General features: G+C 40.7%; 1 protein-coding gene across 1 annotated transcript in view; it reads right to left on the bottom strand.

The window, feature by feature from the left end:
- The window catches only part of GRIN3A (glutamate ionotropic receptor NMDA type subunit 3A), a 167,311-nt gene extending 142,178 nt beyond the window's left edge, over positions 1 to 25,133 (bottom strand). Inside the window, exon 1 of the mRNA XM_070736237.1 lies at positions 24,420 to 25,133. Coding sequence (XP_070592338.1) covers positions 24,420 to 25,133 — 714 coding nt within the window. The remainder of the gene's footprint in view (positions 1 to 24,419) is intronic.
- Positions 25,134 to 27,657: the final 2,524 nt, after the last annotated feature.

The raw sequence follows: 27,657 nt of genomic DNA, 5'->3' as shown, positions 1-27,657 counted from the left end.
TGCTAATAATCAGAAAATTAATGCTGTTGTGTTGTGTCCAAACTAAACCCAGCAGGAGCCATTTTCCTAGTTCAGTGATGGTGAACCTATGGCACGGGTGCCACAGGTGGTACACGGAGCCATAACTGCTAGGATGCGAGCAGATTTTTGGCTCACACCGAGGTTCTGAGAGGGCATTTTTGGCTTCCAGAGAGCCTCCTGAGGGATGGGGGAGGGTATTTTCACCCTCCCCTGCCTCCAGGGGAGCCTTTGGAGCCTGGGGAAGACAAAGTCTTCAGAGAGGGGTGGCATACAAATCTAATAAATAACAATAACAATAACAATAACAATAACAACAATAACAACAATAACAACAATAACAACAATAACAACAATAACAACAATAACAACATCAACAATAACAACAATAACAACAATAACAACAATAACAACAACAATAATAACAATAATAATAATAACAACAACAACAACAACAATAATAATAATAATAATCTTATGGGATCATAAGCCCGAAAAAGTGGTCAAAAATGAGCAAGCAAAACTACTGTGGGACTTCCGAGTTCAGACTGACCGAATTCTGAAGCATAATACACCAGACATTGTGATCGTGGAGAAAAAGAAAGTATGGATCATCGACATCGCAATCCCAGGAGACAGCAGAATTGAGGAGAAGCAGCTAGAGAAGTTAGTGAAATACGAAGATCTAAAAATCGAGCTGCAACGACTCTGGCATAAGCCTGTGAAAGTGGTCCCAGTGGTACTTGGCACGCTGGGCGCAGTACCAAAGGATCTCAGCGGACATTTGAAAACCATTGGAATTGACAAAATCTCCATCTGTCAATTGCAAAAGGCCACTTTACTGGGATCGGCAAACATAATTCGCCGCTACATCACGCAGTCCTAGGTGCTTGGGAAGCGCCCAACTGGTGATGAAATACGAAATCCAGCATAGTGATCTCGTTTGCTGTGTTGTACTGACATAATAATAATAATAATAATAATAATAATAATAATAATAATAATAATAATAGAAAACACAAGCCTACTGGGCCCACCAGAAGTTGGGAAACAGTCTGTTTCTGGCCTCCAGAGGGCCTCAGATAGGGTGGGGGAAGCTGCTTTTGCCACTGTGAAAAGTCTCATACCAGACCAAGGTCAGTCCAATGCAAATATGCCAATTTTATTTGTGCTTGCTGCTAGGAGCAACGCTAAGAGAAGGTATCTACCTCCTCCTTCCTGAATAGAGAATCAGAAGAGCAGTTTAACCCCAGCACTTGTACTCAAGTGTGGTCGTCAGTTGAGGACTACCTGTACGGCTGGTTTTTAGTGGTTTTGAGTGGTTCCTAAAAGCATTGGGGATTTTAGATTAGTTTACCTAGCTTTAATTAATTGTATTTTACCTTTTTCTTTTATATGTTGTAAGCTGCCCCGAGATCTCTTTATAAATCCAATAAATAAATAAATAAATAAATGGGGAAGCCTCAGAGCTTTATTGACTTGAGAAAGGACAGTGCCATTTGGCCATTTTTAATAATACACAGTCTTTTTATAAGTAGAATTCTGATGTAAATATAATTCAGATTAAAGACAATATAAGTCACAGTACTCGCTCTTAACCTGGGGACTTTCTTTAATCAATTTGTAGAAGCTTAGGCTACCTGGGCTATGCTTCTGGTTTCCATAACCAAAGACACCAATTAAATCTCTGTTTAATCTCTACATCAGTTATTTTTTAAAACTTAGAAAATGCTCAACAGAAAGATGGCTACGGGTGGAAACCGGGCTTAGAGAAAAATGAGGAGGTTCAAGGAATAGAGTCTAAGCAAAGGAACAGGAGGCTAAATTCATCCCTCTGAAGACAGGCTGTTGTGAGGAAATATTGTAGCTATGAAAGGAGTTGCATAAGGAATTGAGTGCATCTCAAATACATTGTTTCTCATTTTTCATGGTAGTTACATGCTATAAAGACACCACAGATGTTGAAATAGAAAACACTGGAACCTTAGATAAAACAAGAGCACAGGCGATTCAAATCTGTTGCCACTCTGCATGTCCATGAATGACCTTGAGTATTGATTTTCCTGTTACAAATACATTTAGCAAGTAGAGAATTTGCAAATAGAGAATCCATGAATAATGGACGTAGACAGTAAAATAAAAAATGCCAACAGGGTCTAATTTACTAATGCTAAAAGCCTGCATGGACTTGATTCTTCCATAAATCCCAAAAGTTTCTTAGACCGTGTAATCTGTTCATGCTTCCCCTCCCTGCAGCCCGGAAGACTCTAATATAAAAAGTCCTCTAGTAAACTTTCTCATATCAATAGCCTCTAGTACAGAGGTGGGTTCTAACTTACCTCGCTGCCGGTTCACTTCCTCCCATATCAGGTGACTGAGTGTGCACTTTGCATGTGTGTCATGCGCAGTGCTGAATTTTTAAAAAAATCTCAAAAAACCCCTCCCCAAAACAAGATAGTAGCACATGCGGAGTGCTGGAAACTCACCTTCTGCACATGCTCAGAAGAAAAAGAAACCTGAAAAAATTCCTCCCCCATTTTTTTAAAATGCAAAAAAAAGAAAAGAAAAAAAAAGAGATGGTGGTGACGATGGACAGCACCGACAGAACCAGCACCATGACCTCATCGTGATATCACCAGTGCATTCCTACCAGTTTGGTCTGAACCAGGAGGAATCCACCTCTAGTAAACTCTGTGGCTGGCTTAAAGTAGAGAGACAAATTATCTTTGTATAGCAATTGTGCAGGTAGTCCTCTACTTACAACAGTTCCTTTAATGACCATTAGAAGTCACAATGGCACTGATTATTTTCATACTAACGACCATTGCGCCATCCCCATGATCACATGATTTGCATTCCAATGCTTGACAACTGACTCACATTTACGATAGTTGTAGTGTCCCGGAGTCATCTGATCCTCTTTTATGAACTTCTGACAAGCAAAGTCAATGAGGAAACCAGGTTCACTTCACAGCCATGCTACTAACTGAAGAACTGCAGTGATTTGCTTAACAAATGTGGTGAGAAAAGTCATAAAATGGCAAAAAAAAACCCTCACTTAATAAAATTCTCACTTACCATAACAACATAAATTTTGGACTCCGTTGTGGCTGTAAGTTGAGGATTACCTGTATTTGGTCCTTCCTCCAAGCCAAATGTCCTTGGTGTTCCCTCTAGAGTAGGGTGGGCAATTCATTTTCCCAAGGGGGCCGCATGCCATGGCTCCACCATGCCATGGCTCCACCCACACCATCATGGTTCCAGCTTGCCCTCTGTCATCCTGTTTTTTGCCACTGATGCCGCAGGCCAGACAAGGACAGCCGAAGGACCGGATGGGGCCCAAGAGCCATTAAATGTCCAAGTCTGTTCTAGAGAGGAAGATATTTTCTGATTGGGAGTGGAGTTTGAGTGGATCTTCTGATTGAACAGGAAACTCTATGGACATGCCTTTGTTAAGACTGCCTGTGATTTCCATAACAATGGTTTATTAAAAAATTGTCTATGTATATTCTCAGTCCTTCAGGTCATGGTTATCCAAAAAGCTACTTTTTCAAAAGGCAAATGGAATTTCTGATTTTTAGCAATAGCAATAGCATTTAGACTTATATATATAGACTTTATAATGCTTTTACAGGCCTTTCCACGCGATTCATATTGCCCCCAACAATCTGGGTCCTAATTTTATCTATTGTCTGTCTGTCTGTCTGTCTGTCTGTCTGTCTGTCTGTCTGTCTGTCTGTCTGTCTGTCTCTCTCTCTCTCTCTCTCTCTCTCTCTCTCTCTCTATCTATCTATCTATCTATCTATCTATCTATCATATTTATAGGCACTCTTTCCAAAGCGAACTCAGAGCAGCATATTTTACCCATCTCAGAAGGTTGGAAGGTTGAGTCAACTTTGAGCTGGTGGTGAGATTTGAACTGCTGAACTACAACTAGCAGTTAGCTGAAGTAGCCTACAGTGCTGCACTCTAACCACTGCACCATCCTGGATCTTTTTGGAAGGCGTTTCGCTTTTTGTTCAAGAAGCTTCTTCAGCTCATCTTATTAGCTTATTATTAAATAACACGATACAATATTATTCAATAATATAATAATTCCCACCTATACATATTAAGGTATAAATATTCGTTTGCAAAGATTGCTGTAAACTATAATCAAGCAAAATCACATTTTGACTCAATTATATTCATGTTAAGCATCAGAAAGAATTTTGGCAAGGTCAGGGCTGTTTGCCAACAGTTGGCATAGTTCCTTCCTGGTCCCTTGAAAAAGGATTAAAGCCAAGGTTTTGCACTGCAGCCAGGCAGGCAGGCAGGCAAGCAAGCAGGGAAATAAATAAATGAACAGAAACCTAATTCTGTAAGGAGTACAAAATTACGTAAACCACATTTTATATATAAAAAAAACATTTTACTCTTTTTTTGCACAAATCCTCCTGCTTTTTTGTGAAGAAATGATGGGACATCTATGCCCTGCATCTCCAATTCACTGCTTTGGGCATTCCATATAATATAGAACAATGTTTCCCAACCCTGGCAACTTGAAGATATCTGGACTTCAACTCCCAGAATTCCCCAGCCAACATTCACTGGCTGGGGAATTCTGGAAGTTGAAGTCCACATATCTTCAAGTTGCCAAGGTTGGGAAACACTGATATAGAAGACCCGTGGGCAGGATTTATTGCAGATGTTTTAAACAGCTATCTTCTTTTGACCCACGTAATTTCAAACGATTAAAAAAATGAAATTGCTAATGTTGCAAACACCACCATGTTATAAAATGAAATTCTACAAAGCCTTTGAAAGAATCTTCCACAAGGTGCAATGTTGTAGGCTTGGTAAGCAATTTCTCAAGATGGTTTCTGCATGCATGAACTGCTTTGCTTGGTAACAACATCAGAGTTGGGAACAGAGGTGGACTATGAGCCAGAATGCTAAATTGCGCTCACCACCATAGCTCATAAGTTCTTGCGGGACCAGCGCGATTTTGCTGCTGCACCTGTAAAGGTAGCAAAACTGCGCGCGGATCCACAGGTAAAACCTCGCTGAAACATGGGTACAATTCTGCTACTTCCACAGGTGCAGCAGCAAAATCGCGCTGGTCCCGCAAGAACTTATGAGCCGCAAGCGCAATTTAGCATTCTGGCTCGTAGCCCATCACTGGTTGGGAAAGACTTAGGAAGTCATCTGGTCCAACCCTCTGCTCTCGCAGGAGGCCTATACCATTTCAGACAAGTGACTGTCCAATCTCTTCTTAAAAATCTCCAGTGATGGGGCACCTACAGCTTCTGAAGGTAATTTGTTCCACTGGCTAATTGTTCCGACTGTTATGAATGTTGTCTTTAGTTCTAGATTGCTTCTCGCCTTGGTTAATCCCCATGTTCTACCAACAGGTGCTTTGGCAAATAAATTGCCCCCCTCTTCTTTGAGGCAGTTCTTCAAATATTTGAAGATGCTATGATATCACCCCTGGTCCTTCTTTTCACTAGCGTAGGTAGACCCAGTTCCTGCAATTGTTCTTCATATTTTTAGCTTCTATGCCCCTAATTATTTTTGTTGCTGTTCTCTGAACTCTTTCCAAAGTCTCAACATGTTTTTTGTTATACTGGGATGACCAAAATTGGATGCAGTATTCTAAGTGTGATCTTGGAATAAGGCTTTATAGAGCGGTACTAGTATTTCACGTGATCTTGATTCTATCCCTTTGTTAAAGCAACTTAAGATTGCATTGGCTCCTATTTAGAGGGTTGTCCACTAGGACCCCAAGACTCCTTTCACACTTATTAGTTTGAGCCAGGTTCTGTACCTATACTTTTGATTTTTCTTGCCTGAGTGTAATATTATGTTTGCTCTAAGTTAAATTGTCTTAAATAGGGCCCAGTGAACTAATATAAAGCTGCAATGGCACTTCAGCCTGGACCTGGGCAACAGGGGAAGAGGTTCAAAGCAGCTTTTCCAAATCTTTGAGAGGACACAGCTGCTTTGATGCCTTGAAGATGGCTTCTTCTAATTGACATTGGTGAGGTATTCTTTCACAGCTTCAGTATGGAAAAATATCATGATATCAAACGTTAATTATAATATGAGTGTCTTGCATATTAAAAAATAACTTCACAATTTTTTAACAGATTTCTTATTACATATTTCTTCTCTATTTTTTTTATATGAAATGCTGTCACATACTGAATACTGTATACCATTCTTTTAATTTGGGCATTTGAGATCTCCCTCCCACTTTAGTCATACTGTAACTAAGGTAAAGATTATAGCAATAGCACTTAGACGTACTGTATATAATGCTTCACAGTGTTTTACAGCCCTCTCTAAGCAGTTTACAGAATCAGCATATTGCACCCAACAATCTGGGTCCTCATTTTACCCACTTCAGAAGGACGGAAGGCTGAGTCAACCTTGAGCCTGATTAGATTCGATCTGCCAAATTGCTGGCAGCTGGTGATCAGTAGAAGTAGCCTGCAGTACTGCATTCTGACCACTGCGCCACCGTGGCTCTCAAGATTCCCTTGAACTAAGCTTGAGCTAAGCTCTTGGTTATTACAAGCCCACATGGTTTTATTAGCAATATCCATGGAATCCATTAGAATTGGGAGGCTAATAAATTTTAAATGAATAAATAGTTCATTGGATTTGGATGGCTAATAAATAATTATGTATTGCAGATAGTCCTCAACTTATGACTACGGTTGAGCCCAACATTTCTGTTGCTAAGTGAGAGAATTAAGTGAATTTTATCCCAACTGTTGAGTGAACTTGACTTTCCATTGGCTTTCCTTGTCTGAAGATTGCAAAAAGAAATAAAAATGTAACTGTCATCACCAGTGTTCCCTCTAATTTTTTTGGGGGGTGGGCGGAAAAGTATAATGTCTGAGCAGCAGTTATTAATAAATAAATAAATAAATAAATAAACAAACAAACAAACAAACAAACAAATAAATAAACAAATAAAAAACCCACCCTGTTTTGCCTCAGAGAATTTCAAAATAAAATACTGTACTGTGTGTCTATAACAGTGAGCTCATAATAGGGCAACTCTATCAATATCAAAATGCCACTTAAATAGAGCTAGTTTCAAACTAGATTTTGATTTTCTTTCTCTCTTCCTTACTCCCATTCTTTTTCTTTCTCTTTTCCTTCCTCTCTTTTTTCTATCTGTTTCTCGCTCTTCCTCTCTTCCTCTCTCTCTCCTTCCCTCTCACTCTTTCCCTCTCGGCTTCTGGGCAGGTTTGGAAAACTCTGAGTTGATGATGATTTTTAAGTGAGCGATTGCTCACTGCTCAGCTTAGAGGGAACTATGGTCATCACTACATGCCAGCTGACAAGTATCTGAATTTTGATCATGTGACTATGGGATACTGCGATGGTTGTGTGAAAAACAGCCATAAGACACCTTTCTCATTGCTGTTGTAACTTCAAATGGCTACTAAATTTATTTATTTATTTATTTATTTATTTATTTATTTATTTAGCTTATTCATTTATTTATTTAGCTTATTCATTTATTTATTTATTTATTTATTTATTTATTTAGCTTATTCATTTATTTCTTCATTCATTCATTCATTCATTCATTCATTCATTCATTCATTTATTATATTTGTATGCTGCCCCTCTCCGAAGACTCGGGGCGGCTAACAACAATAAAGAAAACAATGTAACAAATCTAATATTAAGAAAATAATCTAAAAAACCCCAACTTAAGAAACCAATCATACAAACAAGCATACCATGTGTAAATTCTATAAGCCTAGGGGGAAGGGAAAGAATTTCAATTTCCCCATGCCTGACGAGAGAGGTGGGTTTTAAGGAGCTTGCAAAAGGCAAGGAGGATGGGGGCAACTCTGATATCTGGGGGGAGCTGGTTCCAGAGGGTCGGGGCCGCCACAGAGAAGGCTCTTCTCCTGGGTCCTGCCAAATGACATTGTTTAGTTGACGGGACCTGGAGAAGGCCAACTCTGTGGGACCTAACTGGTCGCTGGGATTCGTGCGGCAGAAGGCGGTCCCGGAGATATGAACTGTTGTAAGTCGAGGACTACCTGTACATTGGGATTTGGTGGCTAATAAGTTGAAAATAAATAAATAAATAAAGTGATTTGCTGCTACCTTCTTCTGCAATGTTTCAATGTAGCTTATAGTTCTGGGATCTTCTGGTGGTCTCCTATCCAAAAGCAAGCCTGGCTGGAATCTTTTTTAGTTGTTTTCTGGATCAGCCAGAGTCAGCTGGGTACTACTTCCTAGTTTAAAGTAGCATCTGGTTGGTCTAAATCAGGAGTGTCAAGCTGGAAACCAGATGGGGGCATGCCCACCCCGCTTCCGCGAAGGGGAAAAACACCATGAAACATCACGTGATGGCAACGTGACATGGCACATTTGACACCTGTGATCTAAATCGCATTAGTCAGATAACCACAACTTTTCTTTCTACATTACTGTTGCCTTTGTGGGGCAGACAGCCTGGGTAGTCGGTATCTCTCAGTTTCTCCAGAGGAGGGAGAAATTCTCTAGTCATTTTTCAAGAGCAGTGGTGATAGTAACCATTACTGCCAGAAATAATGAATAGGGGGACATTTTCCTTCCTGAAGTTTTTCTCTTGGGATTGAACTGAACTGCAAGAAACTGGAAGCCGCAGATTGATTGGGAGCATATAAGCACAGAGAAAAACAGGACGTTACAACAGCTCCTTAACAATCTCAGAATTAAATGCCACCCAAATATCACACGCCACCCCTGAGATTTTCTTCACTCCTTCGAATGTGCTTTGAATGCCAATTCCCTTTCATCACACTGAAATGAGAATTGGTAAGAAAAATGCAGGGAGGTTTCTCTGTTACTAAGAATATCAATTATCAGCTGCCTGGAAGCTGGGGGCTACGAAGCTTGGAGACTAAGCACGTTTCCGACTTTAATTGCTCAGGCCTCTCCAAGAGGAAAAGACACAGAGCTCTTTGTATTTGCTCCGTATAAGCAGTGTTTGAATTGGGAAGATCCTGCTTGCAGATGTGGGATGTTACTATGCAGGAGTGGGGGTTTGCAGGTGTTCGGGAGACCCTCTAGCTAAGATTCTGTGCAGTTAGGAGAATCCCCAAATCTTACTCCTGGCTGGCCTTGCCCACCCCACCCAGGAGTCCCCATCTAGGCCATTTTGGATACAGGTAAGTGCAGGACATGTGCGGGGGCTTGGGGAGGGAGAAGTTAGGGGAGGCCACAAATGGACCTGTTTTTGCCGTCCCTGAGGCTCAAGGAAAAGCTCCAGATCTCAGAGAGGGCAAAAATGCCCCCTCCCTCATGATGCAGGAGGCTGACTAGGCCACACCCACCATAGCCACACCCACCCAGAAACTCGGCAGAGAACCCCTTGCTAAAATTTTTGAAGCCCACCCCTGTTACTCTGACTGCTTTTACTTATTTATTATATTAGTTTATAAGATAAAGTACAAAAGAAAATAGTAGGAGAATTAAGGAGGGGGAAGGGAAGAGGAAAATTGTAGGGAAAAATCAAAAAAAGAAAGAAAAGGCTTTGACTTCTGTTGTGGTTAGCTCTGGCCCAGCTCCTGCCCCAAGGACTGTGGATGTGGGGGAGACATCAACATGCTGCAGGCCTGTTTTGCCCCTGGTGGAATCTGCTGATGAAGGCTCCTCTGACCAAGAAGACATGAGTGACAGGGAGGAGGAGAGTGTGGCAGACAGCTCAGAAGGAGATCAATTATCTAGCTCCTCCTTGGATTCAGAACAAGAGTTAATGATACAGCCACACATGCGTCGAGCGATGCATAGGCAACAACAACTGAGAGATTATTATCAAAGAAAATGAGGCCACCTGTGGTTGGGTGGGGCTGTGGTAATTAGTGAGGCTGCTATAAATAGCAGCCTGTGGGTTTGGCCATTGTGGAGGATTATCTGATCGTTGTGTTTCGTGACTGCTTTACTGACTTTGACCTTTTGTGTGCTGATTTTTCCCCGCTTTGAAACTAAACCAGAGCAAAATGTGTTTCACTTTGTGAAAGAAGAAGGACTGTGAATTGCCTCACAGCTGCAAGCTAAGTATCACAGAACTGATAAGGGACTTGTACAAATTACCAGTTTGTTTGGAGACGAGTGCTCTTTGCTATACCAAAAGAGGGCTTAGGTTTAGGGAATTTTCATTATAAAGAATATTGTTTTGAATTTTCAAACGTGTGTGTGTCTGAAATTTGTACCTGTGAATTTTTGGGAGGAGTCTATCAGAGAGCCCGACAGAACAACTTCTAGCTCTCTTTAAAACAAGTAGACCTCAATATTTTACTTTTACATAGTAGTATAAACTAGCCATGTTTTTAACAACAAACCTATCTAATCAGTAAAACGCAAAATCAAAGTTTCGTTTTCCCCCCCACCTCAAGTACAAAGTCCAAAAGTGGTTTCCAAATAGAAACAAAAGTAATTGTGTTATTTTTTTCCCATTTAATCAAAGCAGTCAATTTAAGTCATTTGCTGCCAACTCCGTCAATGTTTGCAGTCATTCATCCATTGTGGGATTCAAAGTGTCCTTCCATTTTTGTGCATAAAATAATCCTGCTGCCGTCAACATATATAACATCTATGGCTTTTTTATTTTTAACACCTCCGCCTCTTTCCCCAAATAAAAAAGAGGTATGAGGAAGAGATTGTGTGTGTGGGGTGGGGGAGTAAAGCTGGAGTTGCTGTCTGTGCTTGGGAAAAGCAGCTGCAGTCAGAAATAAATGTTTCCCACCCACCTTCCCAAGGCTCAGCACAGCTCATGCTCCTTCTCAAAAGGATATAAAAGTTTATGGCCCCAGAAACCTGAGAAATGTGCTCGTCCATGCATTCATTTCTTCACAAGCATCCAAGCTGGCATTCCAGCAACCTCACTAATTGAGTCACATCCTGGTGTCCAGAGGCAGCCTCACCTCAACCAGACCTTATGTTATGTGTGTTTAGCAGAAAAAGGAGATAGTAAACAGCCTGCAGGTGAGGAAGCGAGAGGCAATATCTGGAGAGTGACAGTTATTACGGGCAGGTTAGACTATCAGTCAATTGCAAGGGCCACAAGCAATGTTCCTAATGGGGTTCCTCACCTGGAGCATGGCATGGAAGCTCAGTTGGAGTGATGAAAATCAACACCTCTTAAGAGCAGAACTGGGAGTGCATCTCAGCAGCACCCAGAAGAGGGTCAATGATAATTCATCGCAGCCAGCTCGCCATGATCAATCTGCCACAGCCAACTTGCTGCAGGACATCTCACCCTGACCATTTCTCCACAGGATAACTCACTGCAAGTCAAGAGATTCATTAATATGAAAGAAATGGTGCAGGGGTGTCAAACTCAAGGTCTGGGGCCTCGATCCTGCCCATGGGGTGCTTCGATCTGGACCACCAACAGCCTGTGCAGCTGGTAGCTTATTCAGACAGTGAGGAGGCTGGAGATTTGGCGCCAGAGGCAGGGATTCAGCCAGAGGCTTCAGAAACTTCAGAGGCTACAATGAGTGCAGAGGTGAACATCTTTTCCCTGGGAGAGCTGATTTTGACTAGACTGGTTACATAGATTAACTTCAGATAGGTAAGTGGGTGGGTGGATGGATGGATGGAAACAAACACAGAGACAAACAGATAGACAGGCAAACAGACAGACACATTTAACTCAACTCCTCGTAATTGTCTGGAGAAGTCCCTGCACCTCTAGCAAAGTTTTTTGGAAAGTGGTTTGCCCTGGTTTCTTCCTATGATTAAGACCCAAGATCACTCCCCTGCCTTTGTGTTTATGGCAGAACTAGAGCTCCTGGTCACCCAGTTTCTAGCCTAACACCTTAACCACTACCCTAATTGGCTCTGTTCCAGAGAGAGGAAGTGGGGGGAGTGAGGGAGCAAGGGGAAAAAAGAAAGAAAGGGAGGGAGGGAGAAGGAAGGAAGGAAGGAAGGAAGGAAGGAAGGAAGGAAGGAAGGAAGGAAGGCTGTATAAATTAACAGCCATGAGACAGAATCTGGTTACAGTCTCAGCAACAAGTTTTGAAAATCCCTTCAGGCATAAAAACCCAACAATATTCAAACTGAAGAAAACAAATATTACTAAATTAAGGATAAAGGATATCTAGAAGAATCTTGTAGAACTACTCATTGTTCCCAAGAAGAGCAAAGAGGACGTAAACCCTTATAGACAAAAGCAGAGGGTAGTCACAAACCAACCAACCAACCAACCAACCAACCAACCAACCAACCAACCAACCAGACAGGAAATTACTCTTTCAGTCCCCATAGAATATATTGAGATTGATCTTTTTTAAAGGTTTCATGCTAGATCCATCACTCAGTTTCAAAGTAGTCTTGCTCTGAATGAGCTAATCTGCATAGTACTCTGCTACTGATTTCTGATTCTACTAATTAAAATCACAGATAATGAATCAGTGCTGTTCTACCTTAAAAATCATTTGTCCCTTTTTGTAATATAGTATAGGGTACGAGATTAACACAGAATCTTTTCCCATGGGTGACAATTTTTATATTCAAGAATTTCTATTTGCACAGATGAGCACTAATTCTGTGCTTATTCCATCTTTCACTTCTTTCCTGCAATGGTGAGTAAACCAGGAGCATGCAGATTATAAATTTGTGATTTAGTGGCAATTGAGAATATTTTTATTTTAGGCTACATATTTCCACTACTCACTTTGTCACTTAACAGAAATAATTTCTATATCATAGGAAAATGTGTAAGTTTACTTCTTTCTTATCTCCTTATATCTTATATATTTCTCACTGAGGATTTTGTATCAATGGTTAGGCACATTCTTATTTTATTGATACTTCCATATGTTTCATATACCATGGAGTAAATGAAATCCAGTTATACATGGATATGTGCAATATTTACCCATGGAACATCCTATTTCACTGCAAAACTTGTACAAATTCTTATTTCAGCCTAGATTTTATGTAGCATTAATGCAATTTATTCTGGATTCCTTTTGTGTTTCCTGACACAAAATTGATTGTTTTGCTGCTATCACCTTCAGGTCATTTTACTAAATTGTTGTCAAGAGCTTCCATCCTTAGCAGAACAAAGGAAGCTCAGCACAGAATGCTACCAATTGGCAGATCAGCAAGATAAAATGGCAAATAAATAGGCTCACATTCTGATTCTGGCTTGGATAAAATTCCCTGAATTACTACTAGTGGCTAAATGCATCCTGCTAAGAGAAACATCTCAACATTTGTCCTTTTCAAATTTTCCGTTCAATTTTTCTGAAGATCCTGCCTGCTGTGCTTTCAATTATGAAAAAATATTTTTTTTCTTATGGCCCTAATGCTTCAGAATAAGTTCAGAGAAGAAGCAGGGCAATCAATCAATCAATCAATCAATCAATCAATCAATCAATCAATCAATCAATCAATCTAGAATACAGTATAAATAAACAAGATTGTATCTGAGCAATGAATACATAATCTATGCACAGTCTTGCATCCAGAAAGGGTGTCCCATTCACCTTACTCCAGTGGGTGTGGGTGTGGGCCCTATACAGTACCTTACAAAATGTTGTGTTGCAGGTTCACCCTAAAGACAGGAGGTTTACTTTACCATAACAGAACTGTAGAGAACAGCTATTACCATAACTGTGCTCATCTCAGACATCTTAATAGGATGCAGTTCGTTTAACAATTTTTGCTCTTTGTATTGGCAGCTAGTTTTTAGTCTTTAGTCAAGGGAATGTTGGAAAGATCAGGATTTTGATCATCAGTAAGACAATTCTCTAAATCTACAACCGAAGTAGACCAGATGTGTTATACGAGAAGCCAGGGGGGAGGAAGGAGGGGGAGAAAGACCATCTTCAAAATGGATTGGACCAAAGTTAGATCTGTAGAAAAAATAACTGACAACTGACAACTGGGCTGAGGCTCAGAATGTTGCCGATTGATCCGTTCTAACTGCTACTACCTCCGTCATATGATGAAGAGCAACACTACTGTTAAAGAAAGCACTTCAGAAGCAACGTTCTACGTCTTTCTCCCACTTAATTAAAAAAAGAAAGAATTAGTAAGACTCAAAAGAAAGGTGTCCACCCCTTTAAAAGTTTAGCAGGTGTGATGGAAGCCAGGAAACGATTCAGCAAAAGGTCTTTGCATACATCGCTGGACCAGAGGTCTTACAAAGAGGGCAAGCTGAACACTTCAGTACACTTTGCAAAATAATATCCCACGGATATTATGTTTTCCTGAATAAAAGAAAAGTAGCTTAATGAGAATGCAGGTCAGAGTGGAAGAGCTGAAGAATAACAAAGGTGCCTACTATTTTTTCTAACCATTTCTCCTATAAGAAATAACATTAGCAGAAGTGGGTTTCTCCCAGTTTGGATCAGTTCTATAGAACCAGTAGTGGGAGTTTCCTCCCACTCCCTGAACTGGGAGCGATGTCTGTCTGGCCATGCTCCTGAATCGGCTCTTTCAGCAGCGCCATAGGCACCGTTATCTTCTTTTTTGTGTCAGCGCTCCAATAAACATCCGAAAAATAAATCAGAATCCAAACCTTGGCCTCCTTCCAAGTTCCAATTTATTAACAGAGCCATGTGGGATACGAACTGTGGTCAAACTGATTCCCCATCTAGGTTAAGGTTCATTTCCTCATCCCACACCCACAAATTCATCACATCACATGGACCACCCTTCAACGTCCATGGTCCATCGCTGTACTTCTGGCTGGTGTTGAACAAAGGATGACCTTGAATCTTTTGGAAGGAAGGAGTTGTGGCTGGTAACTTTCCTCTCTCATGTAACCATCCCTCCCCAATTCCCACAGGACTACTCTAATTGTGGCAGGCCAAAATCTCTACTCAAATGATGGCTTGGGCCTGATGTTTTCAGCACTGGGCATGCGTGCCCACGCAACATTTCATGCAATATATGAAGTAATATAAAGCTTGGCCATTGTTTACCTGTTCAGCTGTCATAATGGACAACAGAAAGCAGAATTACAGGTAAGTCCTCAACTTACAATCGTTTGTTTAGTGACTATTCAAACTTACCACAATGAAAAAAGTGACTTACTTATTATTTATTTATTGGATTTATATGCTTCCCTTCTCTGAGGACTCGGGGAGGCTTACAACATATAAGGAAACAATATACACCCTCAATCCAATTAATTAAAGTTAATAATCTAAAAAACCCTACAAAAACAATTAAAATACTCTCATACCCATTCAATCAACAAATTCACAATACATATGACTTATGACTGTTTTTACACTTATGATCTTTGCAGCATCCCCATGGACATGTGATCAAAATTCACATGCTTGGCAACCAACTCAGACTTTTGATGGTTGCAGTATCCCGAGGTCACGTGATCGCCTTTTGCAATCTTTTAAAAAGCAAAGTCAATGGGGAAGCTGGATTCATCAAACAACCATGTTGCTAACTTACTGACTGCAGTGATTCACTTAACAATCGTCACAAGAAAGGCTGTAAAATGGGACAAAATTCACTTAACAAATGTCTCCATTAACAACAGAAATTTCGGGCTCAATTGTGGTCATAAACCAAGGACTACTTGCAATTTTGTCTGGAGTAGATTCCTAAATACTTTGGCATTCCTATTGAAATTAGCTCCCATTCAGTATTGGCATAAAACTCTCTTCCTGAAAACAAGACTTTAAACTACCATATTTTTCAGAGTATAAACTACCATATTTTTCAGAGAGTGGAAAAATTGGTGCCTCTTATACACCGATACAGCCATTTTGGCCACCCAAAGCCCCATCCTCATGTCCCATTTTTTTGCAAAAATTGGGTGCCCAGAGGATTTGGGAGGTCTGCAGTGTATTCTTGATGGCTGGGGAAAGGCAAAATGACCCCTGTTTTATTAAAAAAAGAAGCAAAAATGGGTCATTTTTTGCAAACACAGGCATTTTTGTCTTCCCCCAGCTCTCAGAAGCCCTCTGCAGGTTTCCCAAACCCTCTATATGCCCCGTTTGTTTTTGCAAAAATGGATGAAAAACAAGTCCAGTTTTGCAAAAGAAAATTTATTATTTTTATTTATTTTATTATTTATTTATTTATTTATTTATTTTGTCCAATACACAATGAGGGTTTTAGTGGGTATATATCTATATACACATAGTAAAATACATGATGAAGGTTATAGAGGAGATACTCATAGTAAAATATATCTAAGAAATAATAGAAAAGAAGGTATAGTAATAGAACATATCAATGAAAGAATAGAAGAAGAGATATAGGAATAGAAGAAAGGTATAGGAGATATAGGAGAGCAATAGGACAGAGGATGGAAGGCACTCTAGTGCACTTATACTGTGCCCAATGGGTGCACAGAAGGTTTGGGACCCTTGTAGAGCACTCCTGAGGGTGGGGGAGGACAAAAACTTTTTTTGCTTTATCTCTTTGAAATCTTGGTGTGACTTATACACTGGTGTGTTTTATAGTGCAAAAAATATGGTATTTCACATATAAGCCTGTCACCATCTACAGAGAATGTCCCAGAAATCTTCCACTAGGATCTTATAAATATATTCATTTGGAATTTTTTTAAATCTTAGCTTTGAACTCTGATAATTTCCTATCAGGCGTAGGTTGAAAAGCACCTTTAAGCCTCAAGTTAAGAAAGAATGTTGTTAAGGCCATCAAGAACTGGAGTGAATCCACATAAAAAACCTTGGCCAAAAGAGAAATTGGCCCAAATATAACAAACTTACTTATGCTGTAAATTGAAGATGTTCCTTCTTTCTCTGATACTGGCCTTGCTCAGCAATTTGGTTTGTATCCTCAGTTCCCATTATTGTTTAACCTATTTATGCCAGAAAGTGCATATGTTTTCCCAGTTTCTACTTCTGAATCATTAACAGGCAAGCTGATTATTTTATCTCAGCTGAACCACAGAAATTAGGCTTTGGAGGCTAACTTCTTCGGGATCCAAGGATTCTAATGATACAGTTTTAGCCCTTGATCTAGAGGTTAGGGCACAAAATATGCCAACTATCCCATAACCCATTTCTGTAAATAGCCTATTGAGAACTACCACAGAATCAAGAGACAGAAAAACAAGCAGTAACCTCATTAAACTGCTTTGTAGGCAAGCTCAGTGCAAATGAAGCTGTCCTTTATCAGAGTCCGTGCTCATTCTTCTAGATTAGCGATGTACTACCAGCACGTGTAGAATTGCATGCACAGGCTAATAACTCTCATTATTAAATAGGAGCAGGTCAATTCTGCAGTTTATTGTAATTTTGAGTAAAATTACTAGCTCTGCGCCTGAGATATAAAGTTGTTTTACAGCCCTGGAGGATGAACCCATTTACAAAGCCATCAAAAAATGGTCACCAAAGTTGTTGATCATTCTGGACAAAAACATGTTTTGGAGCTAAAGAAGTTTACAAAGCAGCTTAAAATGAAAGATGGACACCAAGCAAGAGGAAAGCTGCACCTGAAGTTTTAGAATGATATATACCAGTGATGGCGAACCTGTGACACGCGTACCACAAGTGACCCACAGAGCCATATCAGTGGGCACGCAAACTCAGGACACTCCAGCCTCCTGGGCCCACTGGAAATCAGGAAACAGGATGTTTACAGCCTCTGGAGGGTGTGGGGAAGGCCCATTTTTTTGCTCTCCCCAAGCTCAAGAGCCTTTCTAGGAACCTGGGAAAGGTGAAAACGGCCTTCCCTGTCCCAGAAGCCCCCAGAAGCCCTCCAAAGGCAGAAAATGGCCCTTTTGCCAACTTTCAGTTCAGTTCAGCTCTCCACAGGCTTCAGAGCCTTTCTATGAGCTGTGGAGGATGAAAATGGTCTTCTCCACTTCCCAGAGGCCTCTGGAGGTGGGAAATGACCCATTTGCCAACTTCCGGAAGTTGGAAACAGTCAATTTCTGGCCTCTGGAGAGCCTCTGGGGCAGATGCCATTTTTTGCATTTCCCAGACTCCTAGAAAGACTCTGAAACCTGTGGAGAGTGAAAAAACAGGTGTGCCATTGTGTGCCAGGAGCAGGGGGGAGGGTGTTCTCACACACGCATTTGCGGGTGATGCACAAATTTAGGGGTGTGTGCCCACCTTCCTTCCCATTTTGGCAAGCAAATTAAAAAAGTTCACAATCACTGATATATACAGTATACTGTAGTTGAAAGGCTAAAGGTAACTTTAGCTAACTGTAATTGCCAAGGCTAAAAGTACATATAGGTAGTCCTCAATATATGACCACAGTTAAGCCAAAAATTTAGGTTGCTAAGTGAGATATTTGTTAAGTGAGTTTTGCCTTATTTTACATCCTTCCTTGCCTCGGTTGTTAATTGAATCACTGGAGTTAATAATAATAATAATAATAATAATAATAATAATAATAATAATAATAATAAGATTTGTATGCCTCCCCTCTTCGAAGACTTGGAGTTGTTAAGTTAGTAACATGGTTGATAAGTGAATCTGGCTTTCCCATTGACTTTGCTTGTCACAAAAGGGGATCACATCACCCTGAGACACTGCAATGGTCATAAGTATGAGTCAGTGGCCAAGCTGGGCTGAATTTTGATCATGTGACTGTGGGGTTGCTGCAAAGGTTGTAACTGTGATAAATGGTCATAAGTCACATTTTACAGTGCTGTCATAACTTTGAAAAAACACTAAACAAATCATTGTACATCAAGAACTACCTGTAGTATAATGGGTATGTAACATTCAAATTGTATGGATTGCAAATACAGTGGTACCTCTACCTAAGAATGCCTCTACTTATGAACTTTTCTAGATAAGAACTGGGTTTTCAAGATTTTTTTGCCTCTAGAACCTCTCAAGAACCATTTTCTATTTACAAACTCAAGCCTCCAAAACTGTAACCGGAAAAGGCAGGGAGAAGCCTCCGTGAGGCCTCTCTAGGAATTTCCCTGGCCAGAAAAGCCAGGGAAAAGCTTCTGTGGGGCCTCTCTAGGAATCTCCTGGGAGGAAACAGGGATGGAAAAGGTGGGAAGAAGCCTCCATGGGGCCTCTTTAGGAATCTCCTGGGAGGAAACAGGGCCTCCACCCTCCCTGTTGTTTCCCCAATCGCAGACATTATTTGCTTTTTACATTGATTCCTATGGGAAAAATTGTTTCTTCTTACAAATTTTTCTACTTAAGAACCTGGTCATGGAATGAATTAAGTTCATAAGTATACCACTGTATACAAATATACCTATATACCTACTGTACGTTTGAGTGGCATGGTTGCCATTGGGAAGAAGTTCAACGGGTTGCTAAAGGAAAACATGTGTGGAATATTTGTGGCTATTCATTCCCAATACTATTTTTTGCAATCTATGTTGATGGAGCTACCTGCAGTCCAACAATCTTTGGAAGACTACTAACTTCCAAATCTTGGGTTATTACCCTCCTGGATGAATCTTCATCAGACTAACAAGAGGAAGAAAGTCTGATTGACCAGATTATGGAAAGAAGGGGCTTTTCTCCTGATAACCTAGAACTAGTCAGGAATATGTATCCCACCACCAGTTCTTGAACATAAACCACAACTCCTAGTCCATAAGAATGGAACTAAATAATCCTCTGTTATTTATGCATGGGCTATGTTAATGTATGAGCAGAATAATCATTGTTTACCAAAGTTGTGCACACAGAGAAATGTTTAGATCGAGATTGGTTAACTATTAGATAACTACTCAGCCACACATAGATATACTAACTTAAATGAAAGTTTACTTTGAGAAATAACATATTCAGATAAACAGTCTAAAATCATACACATAATAAGTCAGAATAACAATTCAAATATTACCAAGTACATAGTCTTTCTTACCAGTTGTCTTTTTCATAATCAGCAAAGATATTAAGCCTAAACATATTTTAGCTTTAATATATAACTACAATACAGAGAGATTGCAGAGTAACTGCAGAGCAAACCCAACAGCGAGTAGCCATTAACAGTGAGTAGCTTAGACAAGGAGAAACAGAGAGAAATAAGCTATAAACTCTAGCTCCCTCTTGTGGCAGTTTGCAATCACCTGCAGCCAATATATTGCCAACATTATGAACAGAGTCCTAATATACTATATAATCCTCTGTTATTTATGCGTGAATAGCTTTAGGCAAAAGGCAATCAAATGTCAAAAGTTGGATAGAATGCTAGCTATAACTTTTCCTACTCTTTAAAAAGGTATATGTATGCAGATATGTGCCCAAACTGTTTTAACTTGGACTTTAGGATCTCAGGTTATTGCTTGAGTACTCCTACCCAAGTATATTCTTCTAATTGTATGCAACTGCTTGTAATTCTGAGGCATGGACTTGATTTTGTCTTCCTTGATGCTTTTCCACTTGATGCATCTCTTATAGCCCCACTCTTGTTTTGTGAGCTATGTTCCTTGATTAGAATTCCATATATGAAGAGCCTCTCTTGTAAGACACATACACTAGTACAACACCCAAGAACAGAGCTAATGCAGATTGCTATGGCTATGGTTGGATTGAAACATGAGCACCTCATGGAAGCTAGAAAGATGACATAGCTGGATAAACTAACGACAGGCTAATTTCTAGCAGTAATTACCTTGGAGATCAGAGTGGTGTCATGGCAAAAGTGCTAGGGCCAAGGAGACCCAGGATATAACTCTAGTAATAAATACATGAATGAAGTTATATAAATTCAGCTTGTCCATGGAATAAATAAAATTGAGTTCACAGAATCCCAAGCTGCCTGGTTTAACAGTGCTTTTCATGTAAACTCCCTGTCCATCTAAAAGTTATTCTGCATTTAGTGAATTTCCCAGTCACAGCAAGCAAGAAGTAGCATCTGTGACATTTGTGTGAGGAGCATTAAGAGTCTTTCTGATGCAATTTGAAGTGTAATATTCCTGAAACATATGTTTTTGATGTACATTAAAATGTCAGTTTTTGTAAAAAGGAGATTTTTTTCCCCTTGATTCCTTGTGACTGCGTGAACAAGTCCATGCATGTTTCTTGGCAACCTTAAAGAGTGGAATTGCCTTCTTCTTTTTCCATTTCCCATTCTGGTCTATAATCATAATATTTCCTAATATTGTCCTATTAAAGCAGAATTGCAGTTCTGCTTAACATTTTCAAAATCAGATTTGGTCAATGTCAACTTGTATTACTGCCTGCTTGCAATCAAAATGAGGTGGTGCAGTGGTTAGAGTGCAGCACTGCAGGCTACTTCAGCTAATTGTTAGCTGTAGTTCAACAGTTCAGATCTCACCACCGGCTCAAGGTTGACTCAGCCTTCCATCTTTCCGAGGTGGGTAAAATGAGGATCCAGATTGTTGGGGACAATATGATGATTCTGTAAACTGCTTAGAGAGGGCTGTTAAAGCACTATGAAGCAGTATATAAGTCTAAATACTAATGCTAATGGAGACATAGAGTATGACTTCACAAGACTGCATCACTTAGTGATGGCCATCCTGGCATCCCCATTGCCATCATTAACTAAATTTCACCCAGTTGTTAGCTGAGGACATACCCTAATCCAAGCCATTCTGAGTTGGGTCCCTCCAAATCCCCCATCTTTGCCATTTTGGCCAACTGCACCCTACCTTGCAGGAAGGCAAGTGATCCCAGAATTATGTAGCTCTATGTGCAGCTTATAAATCAAAGGAATTACAGATTAGTAACAAGTAAAGTTAAAAATTTGATTTAGCACCTTTCTCAAACATTATTTTCCAAAAGTGCTCAAATTCATAGAAATGTCAAACTGAAGATTAAATTTAGAAGCAAATTCCTACTTTCACTGCCCTCTAACATATTGATGAAAGGAAACAATAGTTTCTGCAAATGTAGAAGAGGTGGCTATCATTTTTAAGACATAAAAATATAGTTTGAACTTCAAAAATAAAACTAACTTTTACAATTGCATCCCATCCCACCCCCACCCCTGAAAACTTCAGACACAAACAATCTCCCTTTATTTTATCTTTGATAAATGACTCTTTTAGGGTAGAGGGGAAAATAATGTCTAGTCCCAAATGAGCCAGTTTGATGATCAAGTAACTGCTTAAATCTGGGCTTTTCTGATCTGAGTTCATTACTTTAATCATCATATAACATGTCTTGCGCTAGGTCAACACGAGGAACATGTGTTTTTAGACTTAAATGTAAACTTCAGCATTTATTCTTAAAGACTCAATGTGATTTAGTGAATTCAGAAGTACTGCATTTGCGAAAAACCAAAGAAGTTAGTAGAGGAGAAGCTAAATATGAATCAGTGATGATGTGCAGCATACCGATAGATAGATAGATAGATAGATAGATAGATAGATAGATAGATAGATAGATAGAAAGACAGACAGACAGACAGACAGACAGACAGACAGACATATAGATAGATAGAGGCAATTTTCATTTCCATTATAGAAATAATGTGCATTCTTTAGGAGAAAGAGTACTCCAATTTTGTTCTGCTTTAATCTGGTCGCACTAGGATTTTTTTTTTGGTCCTATTTTAGGCAATATACTTGAAAAAGGTTATTGACATATGTTTGAAGAAAGGCTACAAAAATAATTTAAGGACCAATCCTATGAAAGTAGGCGAAGAACCTGGATGCAGAGGAGAAGGAGGAAGAAAAAGCAGGAGAAGGAGGAGACCATTTTTAAGATTAAGGACAATCACATATTCTAATATTTCTTTGGGGTAGGATTTGAATTAAAAGATTCAAATTACATATACACATTATTCAATGAATGAAAGTACAGACTAGAATGGCATATTGCTTTAGAAGATGTTGGTTATTCTATAAAATGTTTAAAATTTAGATATGTAATTCTGTGAAATAATTATACATGTAGTTTTACAATTTTACAGCAACCTTACAATCTCTGTATTGCATAGGAGTTGATTGTCAATATATTTATGATTTTTAATACATATAATTTACAATTATCCTTAATACATATTCCCTCTCTCTCCATGCATATGTACATTACAGTTTATTCTATCATCCAAATCTTCTTTTTTAAATGGAAGTAAATCCTATGGTTAAATAAGGGTTATTCAAAAATAAATATTCAGGTTTGTAATCCTAATCTTCCCAATTGTTCAGTTCTTTGCACTGGAGAAGAAGGGAAGTCTTTTCAAACTTTGAACTTACTTTTTAGTAGTAAGAAAATAATGCAAATTGTGCTTAATAAAAAGTAAAAGAAAGTTTTCATAGATTAAAATAAACTGCTAATTCATATAATATTGCCTTTTCTCAAAAACTAATGATGAAATCACTAATCTCTGATTATTGATCCTAGGCTCTAAATATAAAGCAAAGGCACATAAATGTTTTCTCAAGACTTGTGCTGAGACTGAAATATGCAGAAGTACAGTAATGCTGAAAATGTGAATTCTTGTTTCAATTATTAACAGTGATTATTAGCCAAGCATCTCAAATATAATGTTTTAGTTTTGTCCTACACTGCCCAGACTCATTGCCTGTGCAAGTGAGTGGCTATATAAATTAGATAAATAAATAAATAAATAAAATAATCTGATCATTTTACATGGTTTATATACAAACCAAGGAATCAATTATCTCCCTTCCCCCCTCCCTCCCTCCCCCCTCTCTCTTTTTCTCCCCCTCCCCCCTCTGCTCTCTCTGCTGGAATATAGCTGTTTTTCCTTGATCAGTACATTAAATGATCTCAGAGACATGGAACAAGGGGAATAAAGCCAGTTTGAGGTGTCCAATCTATTTTGCAGCCATCCACGATATTTGCACAACAAAAGAAAAGTATGTCCAATTTATTTGAATTGGATGGCTCTCCACTTGAATTCTCTGAGAACAAGCAAAGCCTCCGAATTCAGAGTTAATTAGGGCTGAACACAGACACGTACAGGCAGGCAAACGCGCAAAACCCCACAAACATCCCTATTGCTCTTATGCGGTGTGGAAACAGTCTGAACACAAATGCCGTTTTAGAGATCTCTAGCAACTTCCCCTGGCGGAGCAAAAACTATCTTTCGAACTCGGAGAGCGGGGAGGCGAATCTACCCCCAGTCCAACTAAAAATTCAGCATCGGTAGCAATTACAGAACGAGCAGCGTTAACCAAAAGGGTGGTGGTTGTGGGATGGATCAGGGAACGTTGGATTCGTTTCTTTCCCGCTGCAGCACCCGAATTGGCTGCTTGGCGAGCGTTACGCTGTCCATGGTACTGAATTCCTAAATCAGCTTTGTAAACTAAAGGCAACTCGCTCGAACTCTTACATAGGAACCGCCCCCATCCCGGCATCCTTGCTGAAGATCTTAAATATTTATCGCGGTTCCGCCACTTCTCCGCGCACATTCCCTTTCTCTCTCTCTCTCCCTCTCCCTCCCCTCTCTTTCCTCTCCTTCCCTCTCGCTCCCTGCCCCTCTCTCCCTCCCTCCTCTTCCCGTCCTGATCTCCCGCTGTCCCTTACCTGACTCTTTCGAGGAAACTCATTGAGTACGATGCTGATCACTGGAATGTGCAAAGCGGTGGCCACGAAGTCCATCTGTAAGATCTCGCTTCTGCTCTGCGGAAAGGCAAGGATGGCCGAGACCCCTTGTACCACCACCGTGTGGCAGATGCTCTGCAAGAAGGAGACCGGGTCGTTGCTCCAAGAGGAGGCGCTGGGCGAAGAAAAGGGGAAAAGAGGTAGATCGCCCAGGCCCGCCTCGATAGCCATCACCACTTCCAGAGAAAGGTTGTAAGGCAGAAGCCCCTTGACGCGGTTGAGGTTCTCCACCGCCAACAGGAGCGCCTCCCTCGGTATTAGGGGCGGTTGTGGCGCCTGGTCCGGACTCTCTTTGTCGATCAGGTTCTCAGCGCCCAGGTGCGCTCTCCTTCTCACACTGGTCCCCGTTTTCCATCTCTCTGGAGTCCCAGGGTCCTGCCACCCAGATTCTTCCCTGGCAGAGTGGCTTCGAAGCGGGATGTCATTGTGAGCTCTCCAGCCTCCTGCCCCTTGGGAGGTAGCCCAAGGCTGCAGGTGCGCCGCCCCGATCCTCACCGTGTGCCCGATCCGTTTGAGGATCCGGCAAGGCTGCGGGTGGCAAGAAGAGAGGGGCACCCCGGCCAACACGAGGGCGCAGGGCGGCGGGAACAGCAGACAGACTCTGCTCAGGAGCCACCAAACACTCAGTCTCCACATCACTGGAGAGCCAAATGCCCGGCACGTTAGGAGAAATCCCCTTCTCCCTTATCTGCCTTCCCACCTCAGCCACCTCCCCCTCCACCGATGCTAGGCGCTCCTCTCCCAGCTGCTCTCCCACCGCCAGCCATACAAGTTGAGGGGCTCTTCAGGCGCCTCGGAGGCTCCCCAAACCTACCCAACCGATTTTCTCTCCCTGCTTCAAGAAAGACTTCTCCCGGTGGCCGCCTAACCAGACTGGACTCTAAGGATTAAGATCCATTCCATTCTACCCCTGGAGGATCGTCGCAACCCTTCGGGGCGATCTGCTGAATCTCCATGGCTGGAATCCACCAGAAGAACCGACCCGGAGAGCCAGGTTTCCGGACGCCTGTGAGGACAGCACAAGGCAGGATCCCACCCTCCAGAGATGCCTCATCTCCCTTGGGCCACTTCCCCTTTCTTCTCGCCGCTTCTTTTCCCTCACTTCTTTCCTTCCTTCGCCTCTTTGCCAGTCCTCTGCCTTCCCTTTTGCAGTTTGTTTCGACAGCTCTTGTCCAAAGGGAACCCAAAGTTGTCAAGCGGGAGCGGGAGCAAGTAGCAGCAACGGTTCTTCCTCGTCCGTTGGAGCTCCAGTCAGTCGCTTGGCTAGCTAAACCACCCACTGCCTGCCTGCCAAGGCGGCTTTGGAAAGGCTAACAGGTAGCGCTCTGAGCGGGACAAACGCCCCGCGAGGAACGCTGGGAGTTGTAGTCATCCTAGCCGGACTGTTGGAAAGCCTCCCCAGCGCTGGGGCTTTCTCCAAACGGTTTTGCTGTAATTCGTATTTAGTGTGCTAGCGGAGCCATGTTTTAGAAGTCTTTTCTCTTCTTTCCCCAGTGGGAACTGTTCAGTATCTGAAGTGGGGAGGGCGGAGGGCACAGTTAAGAAATTCTACTCTCAAATCCCTGCCCCCTTTATTTATTTATTTATTTATTTATTTCATAAGGATAGAGCAAAAACACATCTCCAAACATTTTATGTATTGCTCCAAACATATATTCCCCCAGCAAGGGATGTCTCTTTCCCTTTGATTTATTGTCTTTTCGCAGCTGCATGATGAGAAGAAGAGATTCAAGAAGATCAGTCAAAGTGATCCTCTCTCCTTTTGCCTTTTTTGGTGACTAGCCAAGGCACGGGGAAGGGAAGGATGGGTGGGGGAGGCAGAAGTGGAGAGAGTCAATTCCAACAACTGGGAGAAGAACATGAGACTTTATGGAATGGTCCATCAGCCCAGGAGATGTCTATTTCATTTGGGCTCTCATTCACACCCCATAAGAACCTTCACAGTAGTTGACATTTTCCCACCAACTGTAGTAGCCAGTGTTTTCTAAAGAGAAAACTGTGATGCAGAAGATAGAGCACTGTTCATACTGTCTATCTGAGGCAGAGGTGGTTCTGGTCAGAGCAGATTCTGACCAGTTCTGGAGAACCAGTTGCAGAAATTTTGAGTAGTTTGGAATAAACACTACCTCTCACTGGCCCCACCCGCATCTATTCTCTGCCTTCCAAGTCCCAGCTGATCAGGAGGAAATGGGGATATTGTAGTATCCTTCCCCTGGAGTGGGGTGGGAATGGAGATTTTATACACTGCTCAAAAAATAAAGGGAACGCTTAAACAACATAATATAAGTCCAAGTAAATCAAACTTCTGTGAAATCAAACTGTCCACTTAGGAAGCAACACTGATTGACAATCAATTTCACATTCTATTGTGCACATTCAACTTTGTACAGAATAAAGTATTCAATGAGAATATTTCATTCATTCAGATCTAGGATGTGTTATTTGAGTGTTCCCTTTATTTTTAGTATAAAATCCTTCTTCTGCCATGCCAACCAAGCCATGCTATGCCCACCAAGTCATGCCCACAGAACTGGTAGTAAATTTTTTTGAATCCCTCCACTGATCTGAGGTTTTATAAGTCTGACTGAGCTATCCCTCTGAAACAATGAAGTCCACTGAAATTAGCTAAACAGAAGAGAAGTAACCATTGATGTGAAACTGATGGGTTATTATGTCAGAGCTGAGGACATTACAGACATGAAGCCATATATCCAATTTACTATTCTTTCCGTGTTGGGACAGCAAGCAAAAGCCTTCTGTCTTTTAGAAAGCTGTTCAGCTCCTTTAAGTTAAAAACAGCAACAACAAACAGAAGGAACCTGAACAAGTTGACAAAAGTATTTCACAGAGATAATATTTGCTAGGAAAAATTGAGAGTGAATCATGAATCTGTGGCAAAGAGTTTGGAAAGCAATCAAAATTGTTCCCTGTTCCATAAATTAATCATTTGCATAGAAAGGAAAAGAAATGTCAAGCTCACACATTTGTGATGTTCTCTACTTTGTAAATGTTTCTATGTGTTGAGAAATGAAGAGAAAGTCCATAAAATGAAGACATTGTTTATTTATTTATTTTTATTTTAACAAAATGTATTAGTATATTTTTATTTTTATTTTGTCAAGCATGTATAATGTAACAGATCTAAGTATGAACATGTTTA

Source organism: Erythrolamprus reginae, chromosome 2 (genome assembly GCF_031021105.1).
Source record: "Erythrolamprus reginae isolate rEryReg1 chromosome 2, rEryReg1.hap1, whole genome shotgun sequence".
NCBI classification, from domain to species: Eukaryota; Metazoa; Chordata; class Lepidosauria; order Squamata; family Dipsadidae; genus Erythrolamprus; species Erythrolamprus reginae.
This window is presented reverse-complemented; position numbering and strand designations above follow the sequence as displayed.